The sequence below is a fragment of the Euprymna scolopes genome, chromosome 41 (assembly GCF_053919585.1).
Source record: "Euprymna scolopes isolate OS-2025 chromosome 41, ASM5391958v1, whole genome shotgun sequence".
Classification (NCBI taxonomy): Eukaryota; Metazoa; Mollusca; class Cephalopoda; order Sepiida; family Sepiolidae; genus Euprymna; species Euprymna scolopes.
The window spans coordinates 7714606-7738134 of record NC_136522.1 but is presented as its reverse complement, the minus strand read 5'-3'; the positions used below and the strand labels follow the sequence as shown (position 1 = coordinate 7738134).

At 36.6% G+C, this 23529-nt stretch overlaps 1 protein-coding gene across 1 annotated transcript in view; it reads left to right on the top strand.

The window, feature by feature from the left end:
- Positions 1-23529, top strand: part of LOC145266327 (uncharacterized) — a 231629-nt gene that overhangs the window by 133230 nt on the left and 74870 nt on the right. Inside the window, exons 22-26 of the mRNA XM_080121913.1 lie at positions 4124-4336; positions 7734-7772; positions 9594-9839; positions 15153-15302; positions 22057-22239. Coding sequence (XP_079978039.1) covers positions 4124-4336; positions 7734-7772; positions 9594-9839; positions 15153-15302; positions 22057-22239 — 831 coding nt within the window. The remainder of the gene's footprint in view (positions 1-4123; positions 4337-7733; positions 7773-9593; positions 9840-15152; positions 15303-22056; positions 22240-23529) is intronic.

Sequence of the window (23529 nt, the reverse complement as noted above, 5' to 3'; positions counted from 1 at the left end):
TTATTTTCTACGTTCGCCAAATTCACTGACAAAAGTTCCACTACACTGCGCCGAGCCGACAAAGAAAAAGAAACTCCTTGCAATTCCAAAGATGCTGGCTTTTTTTTATATTTTATTTCCAAACGTTTTTGTATCGTGTCAGTCGGGTTTCAAATTTCAGACGTCTCTCTTTTAAGCACATGACACCCGCGCTAACCAGGTAGGTTACGATTTTCCCTATATTTATAAAATATTTTAAAAATAAACTTTACACATATTATCTCTCTCTGAATTTTTGAAATGAGGGATGATTGTATTAATGTATTAGCATTGATATATTGTTATGTAGCTGCCGGGCAACGCCGGTTAGAAAATAATTATTCAGAATCAGATTTATATATATATATATATATATATATATATATATATATATATATATATGATAGCCCCTTCAAGAAACTCGTTTCTTATCGTTGAGCACTTTCAGTTGAATTAAGCCGGTCAATTTAGCTCTTATGCATAGATCATCGTTTAACGATTAGATCACTGTCTGACTGACGTAAAGAACATTTAAAATTAAAATGTTTAAATTCAACGTTATTTCACGCAGTTAATGGTAACCGAATGGATACGGTCTTTGCAATCGAGCCAGAGATGGCTTGTGTTGCCGCGTTCGAATCTCTCGACTGGTGTTAATCGTGACACCCTGCACTGAAGATTCCCGAAAGGATGAAACACTAGTGTCTGTAGGTATTTAATTATTATAGTAAAAAATAATTATATATATATATATTAAATTGTGATTCAATGAATTTCAAAAAACCCTCATTGAAATGAAATGAAGTGGCTGAGTTTCATATCAAAGAATTTTTATTATTCTAAGCAAGACAAAGAATACTTTAGAAAATTAATCTCCTTAACCTATAGGGTTTCGATGTCTACCATCTCATCAGAGGAGAGAAAATATTAGCAAATACTTATAAAGGTATGCACCCTATTTGCTAAAGACAATGAGACATGGAAAGTCAAAGTCAAAATAATTAATTTATCCGAAGTCCTGTAGCAGGAGGATTTGCAGAAAAGGATATGAAAGTGTTTTTAGATCCAGCTTGCTTGGTAAAATCCATGTTATGCGTTCTTTACATCCGTTTGGTAATAAGGTCTAAGTTATATATTGGGTAATCCGCATAGCTGTGTAGATATCCGAATTGGGCAAGTGCTTGTATAAATTTGTTTGTGGGTCCAGCGATAATAATTGTATATATAAAGTGAAATTGTCTGTGTGTCTGTGTGTGTAAATTACCTTACCAAACTACTCTGTCAATTTTCAGTCTACAGACTCGAGATTTGACATAAGGGATATTGAGATTCGGGAAAGTCTTTTTAATCGGTTTTCGACCAGAAATTTTGCTGTCAAGGGGTCAAAGTTCAACGATTTTACCTTTGAAAACTCTACCAAACTCTTCCGTTAATTTTGGGTCTAAACACTTGAAATTTTAGATGTAGGTTACTTGGCCATGGATCAAACTTTTTAACTTGAGTTTAGCTCAATACAATAAATGTTAAGGGGTCAAAATTGGGGTCAAAGTTAAAAAAAATTTGACCTCTTTGGTATCTACCAAATTACTCAGCCAATTTTTGGTCGAAACATTTGATACCAATAGGTAGTCGTATTCGGAGACATAAAGGCAAAATAGATAGAAAAAAGGGTTTTAATATGAATTTCAATGCACACAAATAAAAAAGAAATTTGTAGGAGTATTACATTTTTTTTAATTACATTTTCACCCCAAACAAGGCACATTGCCACTTTGATGTAGGGGGCTACTATCAGGGACACAATCTACAGGGGTACTATGTGGGAAGTTGGGCAGCAAGATGTCGGTTCACATTACACTTGAACTTCTGCATGTCAGTGCAGTTGGGAAAGCAGGATCTCTTACATCTAGGGATCTCTACTCTGATTTAGCTGCTTCTCGGGTTTGTCGGGGGTATTTACGTCGAGAGGGTACGAGTGCTTGCAGTTCGTCAGAGCATTCACCGTTAAATACTTGTAGAACAGGCAGAGGGATGCAACATTTCGTCGATGGGACAGAGGCTTAGATGACAGCTCAGGACCTATCAGGTTGGCGACTCTCTTTTGAACCTTGTCTAGGAGCGAGAGACTAGTAGCAGATGCACCAGCCCAGATGTGACAGCAATACTCCATACATGGGCAAATGATGGCCTTATAGAGGTACAGGATACTTTCGGGTGTTAGTAGTTTTCTAGCATGGTAGAGAGAACCTACCTTCCTCATAGCTTTATGCCTATGTTTTTGTATCAAAATATTGTATGTGCTGATATGCTTATATATATGACTACATATTGGTATCAATATATTGTACTAGCAGGGAGACCCGACATTTCCAGGGTATGAATGAAGATCAACAAATGTTTCACACTCTCATATTTTATTGTCATCAAAATCAGTGAGTTTCCAATCCTCCTCACAATTACTTAGTTAACAAAACATTGTAATCTACATTGCACTGTAGAGAACCTACTGTTGATTTTATAAAGTTATTTTTGCATAATGGCTTGAATTAAAGCTTAAATAGCAAATATCAAGTATCATAGTTTAATTGCGCTCTAAACAAAAACATTAATTTCGAATGCATCCTTGTCATATAAATGAGCCTACTGTTGATTTTATATATCAGGCCTTTCTACTTGTGCAATGATAATGGTTTAAATTAAAGTTTAAATTTCAAAAGTCAAGGACCTTTCTGCTTGTGCAGTAATAAAACTTATCGAATGCACTTGTGATGTTAGGCTGTATAAGGGGTTAACTTTAATCAAAATCGCCTGTTCCTTTTTTCATCGGATTTTTTCGCTTATCAATTCAATATGGCGTAAACTGCAGCTTCTCTTCCACTTTTCGGATTTTTACCATGCCAAATCACATTTCAATTCCTTTTAATGGATTGATTGTTGCTATTTCTTCTGATGAGTTAAGGGCATAATAGATTCACTAATTGATATAATAATTAAGTGATTGATTTTGCGCTACGAAACAGATACTGTCAAGAATTGTATAAGTCAACTGAATTAAAGGAATAAATTATAAGATTGTCAACATCATGAATTTTGAAATATAAATTTTTGTCATTTATTTTATATATTGCTCTGTAATCACATTGAGCTTCTTATATAAGGATTGATATATAATAAGTAAAATACATTTCTACAGAAATATATATATATATTGTATGTCAGGTCATATGCTACTGGTACCATGTAACCCAGTACTACCTGCCTCATGGTCGGGTCACCGGCGACTAAACTGGTTCCCCCACCAGACTTGTTTGGTAAGGAGGGCGGCTAGTCTCCCTGAACGATTAGAAACAAGATCTTCCAAAAGGGCGAATGAATCCTTTTTCGGGGTCAACGGTCAACTAGCACTGTGTGTGTTTGTGTGTATGTATGTGTGTGTGTGCTGGGGTGGAGAGGTCGCCCGTAAGCCGTGGTGAAGGCAACCTTTCAAAGGGCGAATGAACTCTTTTTCTGGGTCAACGGCCAACTAGCACCGTGTATATTTGTGTGTGTATATGTGTATTGGGGTAGAGAGGGCTCCCGTAAACCGTGATGAAGGCAACCTTTCTAGGAGAAGCAAATCTCTGATTTAAAAAAACCATAAAGTGGAAAACCAGTACCCGCATTAAGCGGGTCTGCAGTTTAACTTGTTGCTGGCTATCTTGCTCTTGCTTGTTGCTGGATCTCAACATTTTGAACCGAGAGAGAGACTTAGCTGTCGTACAAAGCTAAGACTCTGTAACATCATCTGTGTATAGATACTCCCTCAGGCATTTGTCTATTAAAATGGTCCTGTGGCGATGGAAGTCATTTTTGGGCTCATGGACTTTAAGTGTATGAGGGAGTAGCACTCGTCTGACAAGACGTTGCAATCATCATATATATATATATAACTTACTTATTGGTATTAACGTTTCGTATCTGTTCACGTTTTCCTTTCATTTTGTTTATTATCAGCGAATCCTGAAACATGTGACGTTGCAATCATCATATATATATATATAACTTACTTATTGGTATTAACGTTACGTATCTGTTCACGTTTTCCTTTCATTTTGTTTATTATCAGCGAATCCTGAAACATGTGACGAAAGTAGTCGTCCAGTACTTGATTAACAATCCCGACGAGCTGAACGAACTCGTGAAAAGTAAGGATAAGAAACAACGCATCATGGCAATGGCGGCCTCCGTCGGTGAAACGTCTAAATTACTGATGAAGATGAATGCGAAGATGGACAAAGAAACCTTATCAAAGGTGAAAGGAGTTTCATCAAGGAATCAGGTAAATATATCTATATATCAAAAAAAAAAACAAAAACAAATATATAACAAATAAATGTTATCAAAGGCAAGATAAGTTACTTTTCTACCGAACTAGATATGTCTTTAGTGTTTTTATTCAATGTAACATGTTTATTCAGCTCGAAAAACATACAGTGTTTACCGATGTATTGGAAAATTCAAAATGGCGCCCGAATCACTCTTTTACACGGTAAGTTTGGGAAAAGGAGTTAAAAATATGCAAAATACTGCTAAAAACCCACTGAATATATGTCAGCCTATGTCACGGGAACATATATTGAGCGAGTTTTTAACCGTATTTTGTCTAGTTTTTTATTTATAACTCCTTTTCCCAAACTTACCGTGCCAAAGAGAGTCGGGCGCCATTTTAAATTTTCCAATACATTGGTAAACATTGTACGTTTTTTCGAGCTGAATAAACATGTCACATTGAATAAAAACACTAAAAACATATCCAGTTACGTAGAAAAGTAACGTATGCTGCCTTTGATAACATTTATTTGTTATATATTTGTTTTTTGACAACTTTTTCGAATCTATGTGTATAGTAATACAAACCCTATTTTTTATTCAAGTTATCTTTCTGAATACCTTCATGACATTAGGTTGACAAAAAGTTTCTGCAGAATTTTAAATTTTGATTTCAAATGATGTATTTTCAAATAAGTTTTCGTTATAAAACCTTTACTTTATATGTCATTTTAAAGAGAGTTTTTCGCTCTATCTAATCGTTTAAATTACAATCGTTTATAAACAATTATGTCTTCTTTTCAGAACATTAAATAAAAGATGAAAAAAGCAAATTCGCACAATTTTCTTATTTCAATTCAAGCTAGGTCGAAAAGCTGTGGAAACAACTTGTGATATCAACAAAACGTTTGACCCAGGAACCACTACTGAACGCACAGCACAATGATGGTTTAAGAAATTTCGTGGTGGCGACGAGAGTCGAAAATGATGAGCATTGTATTCAACCATCGGACAACGATCAATAAAGAGCCTTAGTTTAAGCTAATCCACGCACAACTGTTTGTGAACTTGCTTCTTGATTAGATGTAACGTATACGACGATTTCCAACCACTTCAGAGTGATTAAAAAGACAAAAAGATTTGATAAATGGGTGCCTCACAAATTGAACAACAACGAAAGGAATGCCTTTATGAAGTGTTTTCTTCCCTTTTTTTACGCAACAAGAACGACCCGTTTCTCGACCGGGTTGTGACTTGCGATGAAAAGTGGGTTCTTTATAACCGGCGACGCTCAGCTCAGTGGTTAGACGCCGACAAAGCTCCACGACACTTCCTGAAGCCAGAATTGCACTAAAAGAAGGTCATGCTGACTGTTTGGTTGTCTGCAACCGATCTCAGCTATTACAGTTTTTTTAATGCAGGCGAAACAATTACGGCAGGGAAGTACTGTCAACAAATGGATGAAATCTTTCAGAAACTTCGATAACAACACCCAGCATGAGTCAACAGAAAAGGCCTAATTCTCCTCCATGACAATCTTCAACCGAACGTTGCTAAACCGACCCTGAAGAAGTTGAACGAATTGGGCTACGAAACTCTGCCTTATCCACCATACTCTCCACACCTCGCACCTACCGACTACCACTTTTTTAAGCACCTCGACAACTTTCTGCGGTAGAAATGCTTCAAACACCTAAGCGATATCAAAAATGCCGTCAACGACTTCATCGCCACCAGAACGTAAGATTTTTTTTACGTTACTCGCATAAATCCACTTATTTTGCGTCGGCAAAAGTGTGTTGATTCTGATGGTGCTTGTTTCGATCAATAAATTTTTGTTTAAGCCGAGATGTGTTCATCTGAATTGAAAAGTTAGTGACCGCAAGAACTTTCTTGTCAACCATTACTTTTTTTTAATTAAACCCGAAAGGTGCGTTGGGAATCATGCAGTATGCGTTCAGCTGTCATGATACCATCAAAACTAAGTAAAATACGGCGAAATCCGACTGTAGAATGTATCTGCTGTTCGTGAGCAGCCGGCTGGAGTGTATAAGTACTGTATGTATATGACGCGTCTCTCTCTCTCTCTCACTCTCTCTCACTCTCTCTCTCTCTCTCTCTCTCTCTCTCTCTCTATATATATATATATATATATATATATATATATATATATATATATATATATATATATATATATATATATATAGCATGTTAGGAGGCGATGAAAAAATCCAATAAAGTGCTCGATCGTGGATGATCGTGGATGTGAGAGCTGAAGATACGATACTTATTACAACACTATATACACATATTCCAAGGTCGTACCAGTGGTTTCATTGCGCTGAATCAACCATAAGAGGTTGGAAAGAGTCAGCGCAAATTCATCAGCGACTTTGAAAAACTGAAACAATGCAAAGTAAACAAACAGAGAAAAAAAAAAAAAACGTTAAACGAGCGTTTAAGACTCAGAGCTTCAAATTTTAAAACAGAACTTAGTAATCGACGTCAATAGATTCTGATTATGGAAGGAAGAAAGTGCGTGTGTTTGTATGTGTATGAGTGTGTGTGTGTGAGAGAGGGAGGGAGAGAGAGAGAGAGAGAAAGAGAGAGAGAGAGAGAGAGAGAGAGTGTGTGTGTGTGTGCGCGCGCGTGCGTGCCAACTCGTGTGTGGTACGACTTTGAAATATGTATATATAGTGTTGTAATGGTGGTCGCTAGAAAGGCGGGAAATTTGAAGGTCAGCTTAGATCATGAATAAAATGCGTGATTGCTATGTTTTGATTGGTGCTGTGTGAGTGTTGTAAAAATAAATCGTTGTTTGACGCTGCAGTGAAGTGCACGGACGACATTTTGAGTATCTATGAGTATAATATAACATTGGCATTTGAAAAACTTTATAAAAATTATTCTTTGTAAAAATAAAACGTTGTTTGACAAATTTCCCGCTTTTATATATATATATATAATTGTTACAATAATATTTTTTAATACCTACATACTCTAGTGTTTCACCCTCTCGGAAATCATCAGTACAGGGTGACACGATTGCTACCGGTCAGAAGATTCGAACCTGGCCACGAAGTCATCCCTACCTCCTAGCCAGGAACTAAGCTCAAGGTTTCTAACGCGAGAAATATCGTTGAAATTTTAACATAGTGATCTAAAGATTATAACATTATGATCTGCGCATGCGTTGATATGCCGTGAAAACAAAATAAATAAAGCAGCTTTTGTCAATAAATATTTGGAGATATAAAGAACTTGAAGCATGAAAAAGTTTTCCAGGATTCGGCATTAAATAACCCGAGAAGTTGATATGCATGACAAAAAAAAAAAAAAAAAAAAAAAAAAAAAAAAGATTATGTTTTTCTTTAAAAAACAACAACTTTTTTTTTTAATGATTCCAGGTAAAAGCGATCCTGAAAAAGGCCATGCAAGATATGGAGGTAAGCACTTCCCCTTCTTTTCGTAAGTGATAAGTATGGCTAGGACAACAGCATATTCTTTTCATTGTTTTGACACTTGATCCGTTGATATTTTATATGCTTTTATATATTGAGTGATGTGGTTCTCGGTTGATTAACTGTGTCTAACTGTGTCGGATATATACTCGAGAGTCCAAACTATGAAAAGAATATTCTGTTGTCATAGCCCTAGTGATAAGACACAAGTATGATCAACAATATAGGTACTCTTGCAGTATTTGACCCGAATTCTCGGGATTTTGCGCCGATCATGGCTCTGGCTCGCCCGGCAATCACAGGATTAAGCCGAGCGTTGTTCAACGTTGAAACGCTAAATCGTATCAAAGCGAAACGCCGAAACCCTCCTTCCTATAATAAACAAATATATTCTGCCGAGGACCAGAATGATGTGGAGGGAAGCAAAATCGCAAAACACGAAATAATGCGGAACATCTCAAATTCAATTAGACTAATTGAATTTATTATGTGGGATGTTTGTAAAGATATAGTCGACAAATTGATTTTTAAAAAAATATATCGCTTTAAGCGAAAACAGTATTACGTTTATTTATTTTTTTTTTTTTACACGGTGGTCACCACTTATCAAGGCCCGGAAGCCACTCAGGGATAAGGGTTATTGCAAGTACGGTACGTTAGTGAGGAGATTTAATGAAGTGTTTACTTCAGGGGGCGGTTCATCAGGAATTTGTTTACGTTGGACTTGAAGACATCCAGGTTGTAGTCAGGTCGGAAGCAGGCAGACGGAACAGAGTTTCACATGCGTGCAGTTCTAAGAAAGAAGCTTTGTTCATGGAATCTACGTTTTGATTTAGGCACAGATAAAGAGTGGGGGAAATTTTTGACAGTGGATTCGGCTAGACGGGTGTTTTTCGTGAAAGATTGGCGAGGGGGGACCAGAGATTAGAGTTCAGACGAGCACCTGCCATGGAAATAACGATAAAACAAGGATAGGCTCGCAACGTCTCTTCTGTGGGAGAGAGGTTGCAGGGTAGAGAAAAGGGCACCCTCCACTAAGCCACGAAGTCTATTTTTTATTCTGTCAAGGCAGGATAGGCTGTTTTTAGCAGCTCCTGCCCAGATATGGCAGCAGTATTCCATCCTTGGACGTACTTGGCTTTTATATAGATAAATGTCGAAAACAGCAATATATCCCAAAATTACGACAATTCATCAAGTAGAACAACTGCTATTATGTTTTTAGTAAAATAAAGTCTATCGCTATAGACAACAAATAATACAGCCATGATAAAAGTAATCTAAAATATTCGTTTCGGAGTTATGTCCCCTGCGTGTAGACTCCTATTGCCTACTTTATAACGTCTAACAGTTTCACCCGATTTTCTGTAAAAAATTACTTTTAACTATAAATAACTTTCTACCCCATGATTTTTCGTAATTTTTGGATATATTACTATTTTCGGGACGGCAATTAAGTGTGTAATATTGTTTTTGCTTAAAACGATCTGTCGACTGTATCTATGGAATCATTGACTTCATCGAATTCAACTTCACTCTTTTTTTGTGTGTTCTTATAATTTTTGCATTGACACAATTTTAGTTCTATCTTCTAATTTCGAAACATTTTTATTATAAATGGATAAAAAAAAAATAATTTTACTATCAACAGACATTTCGGACCAAACTTTGTTGAATCCTTCAGTTTATTGTATTCCATTCTACCATCTTGAAATTGCTTCTTGGGATTTTTGCGTAGACACAATATGTTTATTACATAATTTCGAAACATTTCATTTTTTTTTTTTTTTTTTTTTTTTTACGTAGATGGATAAAAAAACACCCGAAGAAAAAAAGGATTTCATTAAGAATATTCCGGTTAAACTTGTTCAAAAAGCAGGACGAGAATTTATCAACCAAATGTATTCCCCGGAAACGAAGAAAGATTTGATTGCGCTTTTTAAAAAGAAACCGCAAACGCAAGCAAGCAAAGAGAGTGACACCGATGAAACGGTCGATGAAGAAGAACAAGAAGCCACGGAATCTTTGACAAAACTATCTTTGGTCGATAAGGTAAGAATACGTCCGTTGTATTATAGGGTCCTAAAAAGGGGCCTGTTGAGTAATGGTGTGCTATATCACCATGCAGGATATATTTGTAATGGCATACCAACATCGTACCGCGATATTTGTGTAATTGTGTACCGTCGCTCCATATGTCGATATGTACTTGCGTCGAAGGGTTCACCATTATATGTATACGTGTCTATTGTTGGTGATTCTTCACTATATTTTTAGTTTTTATTTTATTTTTTGCACAGGGATCGCCACTTATCAAGGCCCGGAGGCCACTCGAGGATAAGGGTTAATGGGTATACATTAGACAATGTGATTACAGCGTAGTAAACATAAGTAGTGTGAATTTTGTAAATTGGATTACTTAGGGGGACGGTTCATCAGAAACTTGTTTACGTTGGACTTGAAGACAATCAGATTGTAGTCAGCTGGAAAGCAGGCAATCAGAAGAGAGTTCCACAGGCGTGCAGTTCTAAGAAAGAAGCTTTGTTCATGGAATCTACGTTTATGTTTAGGCACAGATGAAGAGCGTGGGAAATTGTTGATAGTCGTTTTGACTAGACGAGTGTTTTTCGTGAAACTTTGGCGAGGGGAGACATAGATTGAAGCTCAGACGATCAGTTGCCATGAAAATAACGATAAAGCAGAGACAGGGTCGCAACGTATTTCTGTGGGAAAGAGAATAGAATAATAGGGAAAAGTAGTTTGGTTGAAGCATTTCTGGTAAATAATGGAAGAGTATAAGATGGCTATAGCAATGCAGGGAACATGCTGTTGTATTGGCGTGACGTATGAAAAAAATGGACAAACGAAAGAAGATCTTATTTGTTTTGTTATTTTATTCATCTTCGTATATCCATTTATTTTTCAAGATAATCACAATACAAATGAGTAAAGATAAACTACTGTTTTATGTAAGCGAGATGGCGAAGGACTTAATATTTCGAGATTTATCTCTTTTTCAAAAAACAGCGACCAAAGAATGTGCTTTAAAAACGAAAAAAAAAAAACATTGAAATATCGTAAAGCGGAAATGGATGTGGGAACGATAGATAAAGTAGGAAATGCATGGATTTCTATATTTATATGACTACAGACATTTTCATTTTATATTTATTTAGTCATCTGTTTAATTTAATTTTTTTATGTTTTTCATAATTATTTGTTGATTTTTATTTAAGCGAAAGGTATATCAGTTATTATTTAAATTCTTACCGGAAGTAAGTGATGGTGTGAATCGGTAATGGAGATAGCGTTAATGCTAAATCTATTAAGTTTTTGTGTAAGGCTGTGTGCGTCAATAAAATATGCTGATCGTATTTTTATTTTTATTATACACTAGCGAGGGGTACCCGGCGTGGCCCGGATGTTTGTAGGTGTGTGTGTTGGGGGAGTGATCAAAACAACCCTGCTAAGTTGGAAAGTAGGCTTGAACCTTTGCCATAGAGGTGGAAAAACCCTAGGACCTAATCATCTCGGCCACGAGAGAAGAGGAATGAAAAGCATCTTAATTTAACGTTTATAAAAGAAAATTGACAGGTGCGAGAAACTTAAGTCATGTGATGTTTGACCTTGAAACATGACGCGGCTGCAAGCCAGTTTTCGCTTGTTTTATACTGAAAAGCGAAACAAACACGCGGCGATCGAAATATCTGGAAAAAATAACGCGTGAAAGTCAGGCAAATTAAATACACACGCGACCCCCGTTTTTAAGTCGTAGATATTATCATTTAGACGTGATATAAAAAGTTTTAAGTAGAAGAGAGCCGAGCAAGAAGGCCGACTTTTGCAGACATACACAAAAAAAAATACATACATACACACATTTTCGCTTTTATATATATACTAGCGGGGGGTACCCGGACATGCCCGGGTGTCTTGAGGTAAATCAAAACTCCAGGGGGGGGGGTTAAATAATAATAAAATAAAATAATAATAAAAAGTGTTTTGGTAGGTGAGTATGAGAATCGAACCCGTACCCTTGAGTTGGAAATTAATGTGTGAAAAAAAAACCATGCGATGTTACCATTGGGCCACCACGACATACAGCGTAGACGTGTTTTATCTAACTGTAACTATAAAAACAGGCGTGCGTAATAAAAAGTAACTTTGCTGCTTCCATTATACCTAATTAAGAAGGTCAAACAGAAGTCACGCAGCGTAAGCGTCTGTTCCCGGCGCATTGAGTTTAGTTTCATTTTATTTATACTAAAAAGCCCAATCAACATGCGAGAAGCCAAAATAACAATAATTTTGTAAAAATCGACGTAAATAAATCTATACGCTACGCGCTTTCCTAATTCCTAGATATTATGACACAGTTTTAAGCGATAGTAACGACCCCGGGAGCACGTGCGAAAGAAGCCTTTTGAAGACATACACGAAATAATCACACACATTTTGCCTTTTATATATAGATATAGATTTGCTTATTAATATCTTATCAAAATAAAAATCGTATATGATTGTAAAATGCTTCTCATTGTTTATAGTACGTGCATTGTCACCGCAACACGTTATAAAGTTAATTGTAAAGCAGAAAGGGTTTACGCGTAGGGTTTATTAATTAATATCGTCGATGTTCCGATTTACAAGGTCTCCCAACGGGACAGAGTTAGACACCAGGGTCGTTTTTTAATGTGGAGAAAAGGAACAAAAAATAAAAATTGTCTCAGTCGTGAAGGATTTCTCCTCTGCTGACAGAGAACAAGAAATTGAAGTGTAGTATCTGAAGAACAGATTGTATTTATTTGCTTCACCACTGAGCAAATTAGGCACAAGGCCGTTTTTTAATGTGGAGAGAGAGGGAGGGGGAAGGAAAAGGGGGACCAGCTCCAGAGAAGTGGGAAATGGGTGCTGGATAGTAACTGTTGGTATGAAGGGTTGCCGCTACATTGACCAAGGTCTGATATGTGGGGTTGCCCCCACATATGGTCTTTGCTTGCAGTATCTGAAGAACAGATACTACACTTTGATCTTAACCCGAAGGCCAGATCATCGATGTTAATATAGACATTTAAATTTATATTTTATTTATTTAATTTATTAATCTTTTTGATCCTCTCTTTCTTTTTTTTTTTTTTCCTTGTTTTTTTTTTTTTTTTTGTAGCGAAATAGTAATTATTTAAATTCCAAACAGAAATTAGTGACGTTTTGAATCGATAATGTAGACAACATTTAATGTGAAATCTATTCGGGTTTTTATTATGTTGTATACATCTATAAATTTTCATTATGTTGTGTGCATCAACAAATCTGCTGATCTTAATTTTTTAAATTATATAAAAATATTAACATATAAATTATTTATTTGATTAATGAAATTTCTTTTTTATTTTATGTTATTGATTTATTTATTAATATCAGTTTTTTTTTCATTACTACTAGCAGGGGGTACCCGGCGTTGAGGCAAAGTTGGAAATTAAAGTGTGTAAAAAATACATGCAACATTAACGATCGGGCCACCGCGGCATACTAGTGGAAACACGTTTGAATTTATTTAATTACTTAGAATTTGCAGGTGCCCGTTTTAATGTCTTAATGAGAGCAACTTTGATTCCATGGTTTTTATTTTTATTTTCCCAAGATGTTGGGGGGGCAGCTCCCCTTGTCCAATTTGAATATTTCCACATCGATCAAAGCTGATTGCTTTCGGACATTTCCAGCGATGGCAACCGGAAAAATACCGCCAGAATTAGTGTCACATTTATTATACGAAAAAGCCTAATCCACATGCGGCGAGCAAAAACTGTTGAATATTTATCTTCCCGAAGTCGAGCAAATTAAATAGCCTGGTTCTCTTGGGATTTGTGGGCCAATGTCGAATCCTGCTGCCACATTCAAAATCTGCCAGTGGCCACCTGATTGCACCAGGGATCGCTACACTCTTCAGCACATCTAGATACACTTTGGTGTTGACTTTCAAACCAACTTCAAAGATGTGAGGTGACATGATGTGGCCCTCACTTGAAACCATACCAAAAGCCCATACTGTGGCCGGAAGCTTTGTTTTCATCACACTGGGTACGTCCCTGTTATTCAGAGCAATCCAGCAAAGCATTCTGAGAGTGCTGTTAATGGTCCTGTTGTAATAACTTGCACCGGTGGAGAGCATGAGTTGTACAGCGGAGAATCTCCGATCTCACTTGTAGAACATTGTGCCACTTTCAGACATGATAGAAGGCTCCTATTGCTCTTGAGATTTGTACACAAGTAGCCAACTAGTAGATGGTTAGCAACCAAAAAAGAAAACAGGTTTTCATCAAACGGAAATGGAATCATGTCGTTTAATTCTAGGGTGACAATTTTATTGTTTCATTCTGTATATTTTTCCACTAATTAGTGAGTTCTGTCGGACCTTTACAGAACACTAATGTAAAACATGAAAATTAACCCTGCATGTTTCTCGTATCACATTTTCCATTTTCTCTACTTAGTGATCCAAGCAAATTAATTGTTGATATTTATTTGTGAAGCAGACAGATTGGATAACTGCATTGACAATTCATGCAAAGTTACAATCATAAAAGGAACGCTATTCGCATTTATTTGTGAAACAAATGAAGAGGGGAACAGGCATACCAATCCTGGTATCCTGTAACATCATTAGACAATAAATGCTGTCCATGTTTATTTGTGAAACAGTGCCACAGAGTCAAAAGTTCTGGTCACGGCAGCATTATAAAAGAAACTTTTTCACGCTTATTTGTGATAAAGTGAACAATCCTGGTCACTGCACCATTATAAAAGAAACACTTTTTCACATTTCATATTTATTTGTGAAATAGATGAACAACGGGACAAGGTCATTTCTCTTGGCTACGGTTCCAATATAAAATTGATATTTTTCTATCTTTATTTGCGAAACAAACGAACAAAGGGACAAATTGAACATTTTTGATCAGGGCACTATTATAAAGTAAAGGTTTTTCATATTTATTTGCGAAACAGTTAGAAGAAAGGGACACAGTAAATTATCCAGGTAACTGAACCATTAAAAAATAAAGGTTTTCAGACTGACAATGGGAACATGATTAACAATCCTGTTCACGGCACCATTAAAAAGAAATGTTTTTCATTTTCGGAAAAGAAGACAATATGAACCATCTTGATAACTGAACTATTATAAAATGAAGGTTTTCGAGTTTTATTTGTGAAATAACATAAGCGGACAAAGTCAACAATCCTGGTCACAGGGCTAATAAAAAAAACGTTTTCTGTGTTTGTTTGTTAAGCACCGCATATATTGCAGATATTACTTTGCTTAATGATAACCTTTTGCTTATTTTTATTGTTTTGTTTTATCTTCAGTTGATGAAAAATATTTCCGACACTGAAGCCATGTCTTTGATAATGGAATCGACATTAGTCAATGCTATCCCAATAAAGACATTTCGATCAATCCCTAAAGATGCGGTCTGTAGCATGAACATGGATACAACGGAGCTAAAATATTCTCAGGTAAACTATTCCTTCTCATTTTCTCACCCCAAAACAAGACATATTGTAATAACACTAAAAAAAATTTGAGAGAAAAAAATCATGCCTCTCCCCCCCCCCAAAAAAAAGATAAAAAAGAAACAAATAAAAAAGATGCAAAAACAATTCTTGAATATTATCATGGGTTGAATGTTTTTTTTTGCTTTTTTTAAACTTTTTTCTTAACAGATTAATAACATTAAAAAATAGCATTTGTTTTTTGCCTTCATTAAAAACATCAAGTTTTGCTTTTTCAGCGTTTTAAACGCACCAAACTATTTAGAATCATGCCTAACAGAGGAATGTGGGAGTTCATTAGTAGCAAGATGTCTGTTCACATTACATTAAAAAATTTTGCTTGCCGGTACAGTGAGGGAAGCAAGAAAAAGGGCGATTCCAAGTCTAGTAGTCTGAGGGAAGAAACTATTAAAATCAAAGACTTTCTGGAATCTAGGGACTTCATCATTGAAGGAGGAGAATTTTGCTGCCCTCTGGGTAAGATGGGAGTGTGTACATTCAATTTACATATGAAGTATCCGTATTTGTGTATAAATATTGTCGTTCGGGTTTCAAGCAGTGCTACTTGTTTTATTGTTTGTGTGATTAACAGTAGTAATGATTTTTACAATTTTGTGACTTTTTTAATTCGTTGCCTATTTATAATTTGCCACATTTTTACTGTGTTTTTACTTTGTGATTTTTTTTTTATTTTATGGCATTTTTGCTCTGACTTTTTTTTACCCAATGTCATTTTTTTTATTTTGTAACATTTTTTACTTTGTGACATTTTTACCTTGTGCCTTTTCTACTTTGTTGTAATTTTGTTTTTGCAAAGCCAAAGTCTCGCATATATGAGCATTTAGCACTTAAACATTTGTGCTAGTCACGGCACCTTGCTAATAAAAACCTACACGTGGTTTGTAATGCTTTATCCGGAAACAATAATAGGTTGCTTTTTATTTTTTTGCTATTTTTGTATCCAAATAAAGTATCCCTTCAGAAGAGATGGTGATTCCCACCTTCTGGCCTTGTGCCACATTTTGCTAATTGTTAATTGAATATGCTTCTTTATACCGTCTACAGAAAGTTAAACACAGATTAGGTAAGGTTTTGCAAAGTCGGTCCACTAAAAGTGCACTCTGGCCTGATAAAATAATTCCTGAGCACCTCTTTGGAATTCTCAGATAGGGGCGCCTCAGGCGACTAACAATAAACTAACCCCTGCTCGAAGAGAAGATAAAGCATGGGAGGGCAGAGTTTCTATGACTGAGCCGAACCATAGCTCAACCTGACAGCAACAAGGTCACTGACGAACCGATTTTCAAGGTCATATCATCAACTGATACAAACATCTAATCAGGCTGTACCAGGTCTAAACAAAAGTGTTGCCATGAAAGAGTCATTCAGTTAACTCTTATCCTCGAGTGGCTCTTGGATCTTAATAAGTAGTGACCTCTTAGTAATCAAAGAGAAAAAGGAATAGCTTTACCATTCCAATATACTTTCTCCACATTTTATTTTTAATCCATTTCTAGTCTTACACTTCTTACCTACAAATGATTATCATTTCACATGCATGTAATTCCACGTCACTTTTACACAATGTTTACAATTACTCCCTGACAGCTCAATTATCCATAATATAAATCTCACGTCTGTTAAGATCCTGGATATGACCTTAAACTATATCCAATGGTGAGGCCCCAGCTTGTAGGCTTTGGGGAGTGTGGAGCCCCCTTTAATTACCATTGCTCCCAGGTTCACTCTGACCTGGAGTGGTAGTACCTGTTAGGGTCTCAACTATGGGTTAAATAGAAACCGACTTGACAATAACAAATATATTCTATTAAAAAATTCTTCTTCAAAATCTTTGGATTCGGTATTAAATAACCCGAAAAGGGTTGATATGCTGTAAAACAAAAACAATCAAAACAATCAATCACGTCTGTTAAAATGTATGTATGTATGTTATATTATGTATGTATATTAAAATTATATTATGTATGTATATTAAAAAAAATGAACCACCCCCTTAAGTAAACACTTCATCAAATCTCCATACTAACTTAATAACCCTTATCCCTGAGTGGCTTCCGGGCCTTGATAAGTGGTGATCATCGTGTAAAAAAAAAAAAAAGAAAAAAAAATGTGAGATGGATGAAAGAACCTGAGAGAGTCTTGATTTGAATCATGGAGAGTGGAGAAGGACCTTGAGGGAGGTGTGGGCAAGTTTGAGGCAGATCGAACCCAGTGTGAGCAGCTGAAACGTGATATCTGGAAAGGGAGGGTGAAAGGAGCAGTGGATGGGCAGGGGCGCCAAATTGGTCTGGAGTGTGAGGTGTGCGGAAGAAGCCACATCAGCGCAGTCGGTGACAAAGCAGTCTTGTGTTGCCAGATCTAACCTGTGTCAACTGCGGGCAGACGTACAAAACAGCAGGTGTTTTGAAGCGGCATTTGATTATACATAGAAGTGACCATCAAGAACTTGCTACTTGCGCACATGTCTGCACAATGTGTGCCAAAGAATGGCAGAGTTTAGCAGGGCTTAAAAGCCACCTGCGTGCGGCCCATCATTGATTTGTTTTCATGTTTCTGAATATCTTCTTTTTTTGTGCTATATAAAGTAATGGCAATGTTTGAAAACGAATTTGCTGCCATCATGTATGTATGTATGTATGTATGTATGTATGTATGTATGTATGTATGTATGTATGTATGTATGTATGTATGAAGGATTCTCCGAAAAACAACTTTAAAATACTTGAGATGGATGCACATAACTGGGAAGCCCAAGCGAAAGATCGATCACAGTGGAGAAAAACCATCAAAGAAAGTTGTAAGATTTTTGAAGAGCAGCGGTCAGAGCTTGCTGTCTTAAAACGCGTTTTAAGACAGCAAGATGATAATATAATGTCAGAGAAATTGCAACAAGAACTGAAGTGCACTGTATGTGGCAGATACCTTTTGTCAAAAAGCATTTTTGTTAATCATATGAAATCACACAATCAAAGACAGGAACAACAGTCTTATGAGGAGGCTTCTACAGCACACCTGGCAATGCTAAGTTGTCATACATGTGGTCTGATTTGCAAATCTAAAAGTGTCCTGGCACGGCATTCGATGATTCACAATATTGGCATACGATCACGTTTACAAGAAGGAAAGTTTTTATGCCACATTTGTGAACTTTCATGTAGGACTAAAGCTGGATTGAAGAGTCGTCTACGTGCACACGGACGGAATAACACATAAGGAAGAGATGGCAAACTTCTGTCAAGAAGTAGCAGTCATCATGTATGTATGTATGTATGTATGTATGTATGTATGTATGTATGTATGTATGGGAAGAGATTTTGAAACCTGGAATGTGCTGGGTAAACACGGAGTGGGAAAGTGTAATCGCAATGGTTTGATGCTATTGCAGTTTGGTTCAGAGATGGGTTTTAAAATCGATAACACCGTGTTTCAGTAGAAGAACAAATACAAGACGACCTGGATGCATCCTGGTTCCAAACTATGGCACTTGATAGACTATGCGTTAGTCAGAAAACGTGAGATGAGGGATATCTGCAGTGTTCGTGTCATGCATGGTGCAGAGTGTTGGACCGACCATCGGTTGGTCCGTGCAAAGATTAAGTGTGTTGTGAAGCCCAAGATGAGGGGACCTAGTGTGGCTATCGCAAAGCGAGTTAATGTTGACCGTCTAAGGGATAATATTGTGAGGGAGAAACTAGTTAAGGAGATGGAAGTGATTGACTGTAAAAACACTTGGCCTGCTTTTAAGGAGTCTGTCTATGAGGTATGTAAGAGAGTATTAGGTTATTGTGAGCGTAAATATCAGGATTGGTTCAATGAGAATGATACTGAAATTCAGGCTCTGCTTGATTCAAAGGCCAGGGTGTTGCATGCTCATCTCAGAGGTGGTTTAACGGATGGTGAGCAATATCGATTGAGGGACAATTTTAAGGCAATCAAGCGCGAGGTGCAGAGGAGGTTGCAAGACATGCAGGATGAATGGTGGAGGCAGAAAGCTGAGGAAATACAGCTCGCCTCGGATTTGAACAACACCAAGGTCTTATACAGCCTACAGCGTGCGGTTTACGGACCATCCAGATCACCTATCACTCCTTTGCACTCGAGGAATGGTGGTGATCTTCTTCAAGACCCTACCGACATTCTTCATAGATGGAGGGAACATTTCGATGACCTCCTGAACAGGCCTTCTTACGTTGATCAGGAGTTTGTTAGGCCGATTCCTAGCTATCCGGTAAAGGATATCTTGGCAAAGATTCCCTCTCTCCAGGAGGTTGAAGCAGTTGTCCATAAGCTGAACAATGGAAAATCTCCTGACCTGAATCGGTTGCATGCAGAGATCTTTAAATGTTCTGGGCCCTGATGATGCAACGCTTGGCGGACTTGTTGCAGACTGCTTGACATGATGAGTGTGTTCCACAGGATTGGTAGGATGCATTGATGGTGGTGCTATACAAGGGGAAAGGTACCAGAGATGAAGGTGGAAACTATCCGGGCATCTCTTTGCTGTCAGTAGTCGGTAAGGTGCTCTGTATGCTAGACAGAATGCTGGAGCACATTGCTGACGATGTTTTGCCTGATTCGCAGTGTGGTTACAGAAGTAGTCGAGAGACAATGGATATGATTTTTACAGTCAATAGGGATGCTTTGTGGGAGATTCTGAAAAAGCTGGGTTGTCCTGACAAGTTTGTAACCATCTTAAAGCTCTTCCACGATGATATGAAGGCTGTGATCAACATTAGGGGAAAACTGGCTGATCCTATTTCAGTTGAAAATGGTGTTAAGCAGGAAGACATTCCAGCACCCACACTCTTTGCATTATATTTTACCATGGTCTTTCGGATGGCATTCGGGGGTATCTCTGATGGTGTCTATATTCGCTACCGAACTACTGGGGTGGGGTTGTTCAATATTAGGCGCTTCAATGCAAGTACAAAAGTACTCACCAAACACGATCCGTGACTTGCTCTATGCAAATGACTGTGATCTGGTGGCTCATACGGGATGATAGACTTTAGTAAACTATAATCTTCTTTAATATGGATGTTAATGTTGTAGGTTAATTAATAACCTTTTGATAGTTAATTATGAATTAAATAAAAAAAATAAATAAATAAACATACCTTGTTAGTTTCAAATAAAATTCATATGGGAAGTCATTAACGTTTGGCAAAAAGGAAATTACAACTTAACAGGGTTTTTTTTTAGTCTTACACACAGAGACGCAAGAAAGACACATCTGGTTTATTTACATGATGAGACACAAAGAGATAAAGTACATGTAATCACAACTTTATCAAGTAACGAGAAAACAAAGGGAAGCAACTCCAATTTACCAAAACCCTTACATCATTGAAAAATAAGCACAAATCTGGAGACGTCAGAAGGGAGACAACTCCCACAGCATTAAAAACCCAACCAACTAAAAAAAAATCTGTCCTTATATATTAGCCTGCGCCAGACATGCCATACTATGAGCCATATATATCTATGGGTCAAAGATAGTGGTCGTCGCTAAGTTTGTATACTTGGGTAACACACTAAGTATGTCCGGTGCCCTGGATGATGAGGTATCATTACGGATCAGCAAGGCAAGTAATACATTTAGAAAATTGGAGAAGCATTTGTGGAGCTGTCATGGGATTTCGTTACCAACAAAGATCAAGGTTTATGCCGCGTGCATTTTCTCTACTCTTCTCTATGCCAGTGAGACTTGGGCAACATACAGGAAGCATTTGAGACATCTCGAGTGGTTTCACCAGATGTGCCTATCGGGAATCTTAGGTGTGGGCTGGCAAATGTATGCCAGTGATGTTGACCCTTCGGACGACAAATTTTGAAAAATTAGCCAAAAACATTAATTCCTTCACTCTCAACTGGGTACTTTTCTACAGGGAGGGGTCTCTTTTTTCGCCGATATTTTCGAAAGTCATCGCCTTATTTCGATTGTTTAGCCTTAATTTAAACCTACGTCATTTACGGTTTGGCGATGGGCGCAACAGCTAACACGTCACTTTTTTTTCTTTCTTTTCTGCCTTCGCGTCACGGGTTCGAGCCTGCCTGCTTACTACCATTTTTTTTCTCAACATCTCCAAACATCCGGGCAACGCTGGGCAGCCAGGATAGTCTATAATACCAAGGCAATTATGTGCATGTCCGACTATAACTAAAAAAATATTTAAAAAAACAAACAATTAATTGAGAAGCAATAAAATCAAAACGGGTTAAGGTTGTGCAGTTGAGCTGACAAATGACCAAGTGAAAAAAAAAATCAAATATACATGGTGTCATAAATAAATATTACCATTTATTTATTGTGTATTCACTTTTACGGGGTGTCATAAATAAATCTTACCATTTATTTATTGTGTATTCACTTTTACGGGGTGTTAGCCAACAAGATGGCCGCAGGCTTATTTCCCATGAAGAAGAATCTAGGTCGCTGTCCTGTTGGCTAACAACTCATAAAACCAAATACTTGAGATGAAAAAAGAGAGCATTTAAAAACACTTAAACACACACACACACACACACACACACACACAAAAAAAAAAAAAAAAGAAAGATGAGCCAGACAGGCAAAAGAGAAACTTTTATAGGCTAAATAAATAAAATAAATAAATAAAATAAATAAATAAAATAAATAAATAAAATGAATAAAAAATTGTTAATGTATTGTTTTTCTCCCTTGACATTATTTTAGATCCAATACATTATAAAAACGTGCCCTAACGCTGTTGCGGATCTTGCCAAAACAAAAGCATCGGATTTGGGGAAATTGGTAACGAAGATTCCAAAGGATATTATTAATACTCTCACCCTGGATCAGTTAATCAAACTCACAGCAGAAGCGTGTAAATACGAAAGGAAACTAGATATCGACCTGGTAAGTAATCTTATATATAAAACTCACTACGTTTCGGTGTTTGTCTGTCTTCATTTTTTTTTCAAACTACATCTTCTCCAAGGTTCTGCAAGGTTTCAGAGCAGCGGGCTTCCTGTATTTGCTTTTCTGTTTAAAATAGTTTGTTTCCCTTAATCACGAAGTTGTGTTTTTTCTTCCGGACCCTTACGGAACCACAACGCAAAACAAACACTATGAATAAATATTTGAAGATATACAAAATTTGAAGCGTAAAGCCTTTTCCCCAAATAACTGGATTTGGCATTAAATAATTCAAAAAGGGTTGATATGCCGTAAAACAAAACAACCAAACCAAACCAAACACCATAAATAAATATTTGAAGATATAAAAAAACTGAAGTATAAAATCTTGCGATTTTTACGAGATATGCACACACACACGCACACACACACACACACACATTTTGCCCTTTATATATATATATATATATATATATATATATATATATATATATATATATATATATATATAGTGCAAAATTTTGTTGAAAATTCAAAGACTCACGTTTTCTTTTTTATAACCTTCGTTTATTTCCTGGATTTTTCCATTACAGCTGTTTCATTGATAGGTTGGCAATTTTACGATTTATGTTTCCGTAAAAATATCCTGTCCCCACCAACTTCTTCAGATGTTTATCCATTAGATTTTTACAACAAATGGTATATTTTTAACATGCTGGACATCGTATTCGGGGGTATATATATATATATATATATATATATATATATATATATATATATATATATATATATATATATATAAGTAAGAAAATAATTGTAGACTATCTTTGTTTTTATAAGGAATAATTAACGGTCTCTTCCCTTCTATGAACGAATTCTATCGCAATAAACCTTTAAATCGCCAACAGTCTCCTTGAGTTTATTCATCTTTGAGAAAAAGAATCAAACCACTCGACGATCCGGCAAACAGATCGGACGACGCGTACACATGGAAAGCAACGCTCAAAGAAGGAAGATCAAAATATATGTAAGAAAAATTCTACTAATTGATTTATGTTTCCTCGCCGGCGATCATGAACACGTGGTTAAATAGTCAAAAGTTAACTATTCTACACTTTCTAAGTAACAATTTCCGGGGTTAAACTGATCCACTGACGCACTGCTCCTAACTACTCAAGGACTTGTAACACAGGTGACAAGATCGCAAAGATATAAAAAGAAGTAGAAGCAATGGTTTTTTTCTTTTATTTTCCTTTTGTCTGCAAATGGACACTACAGGTTACATAAAAA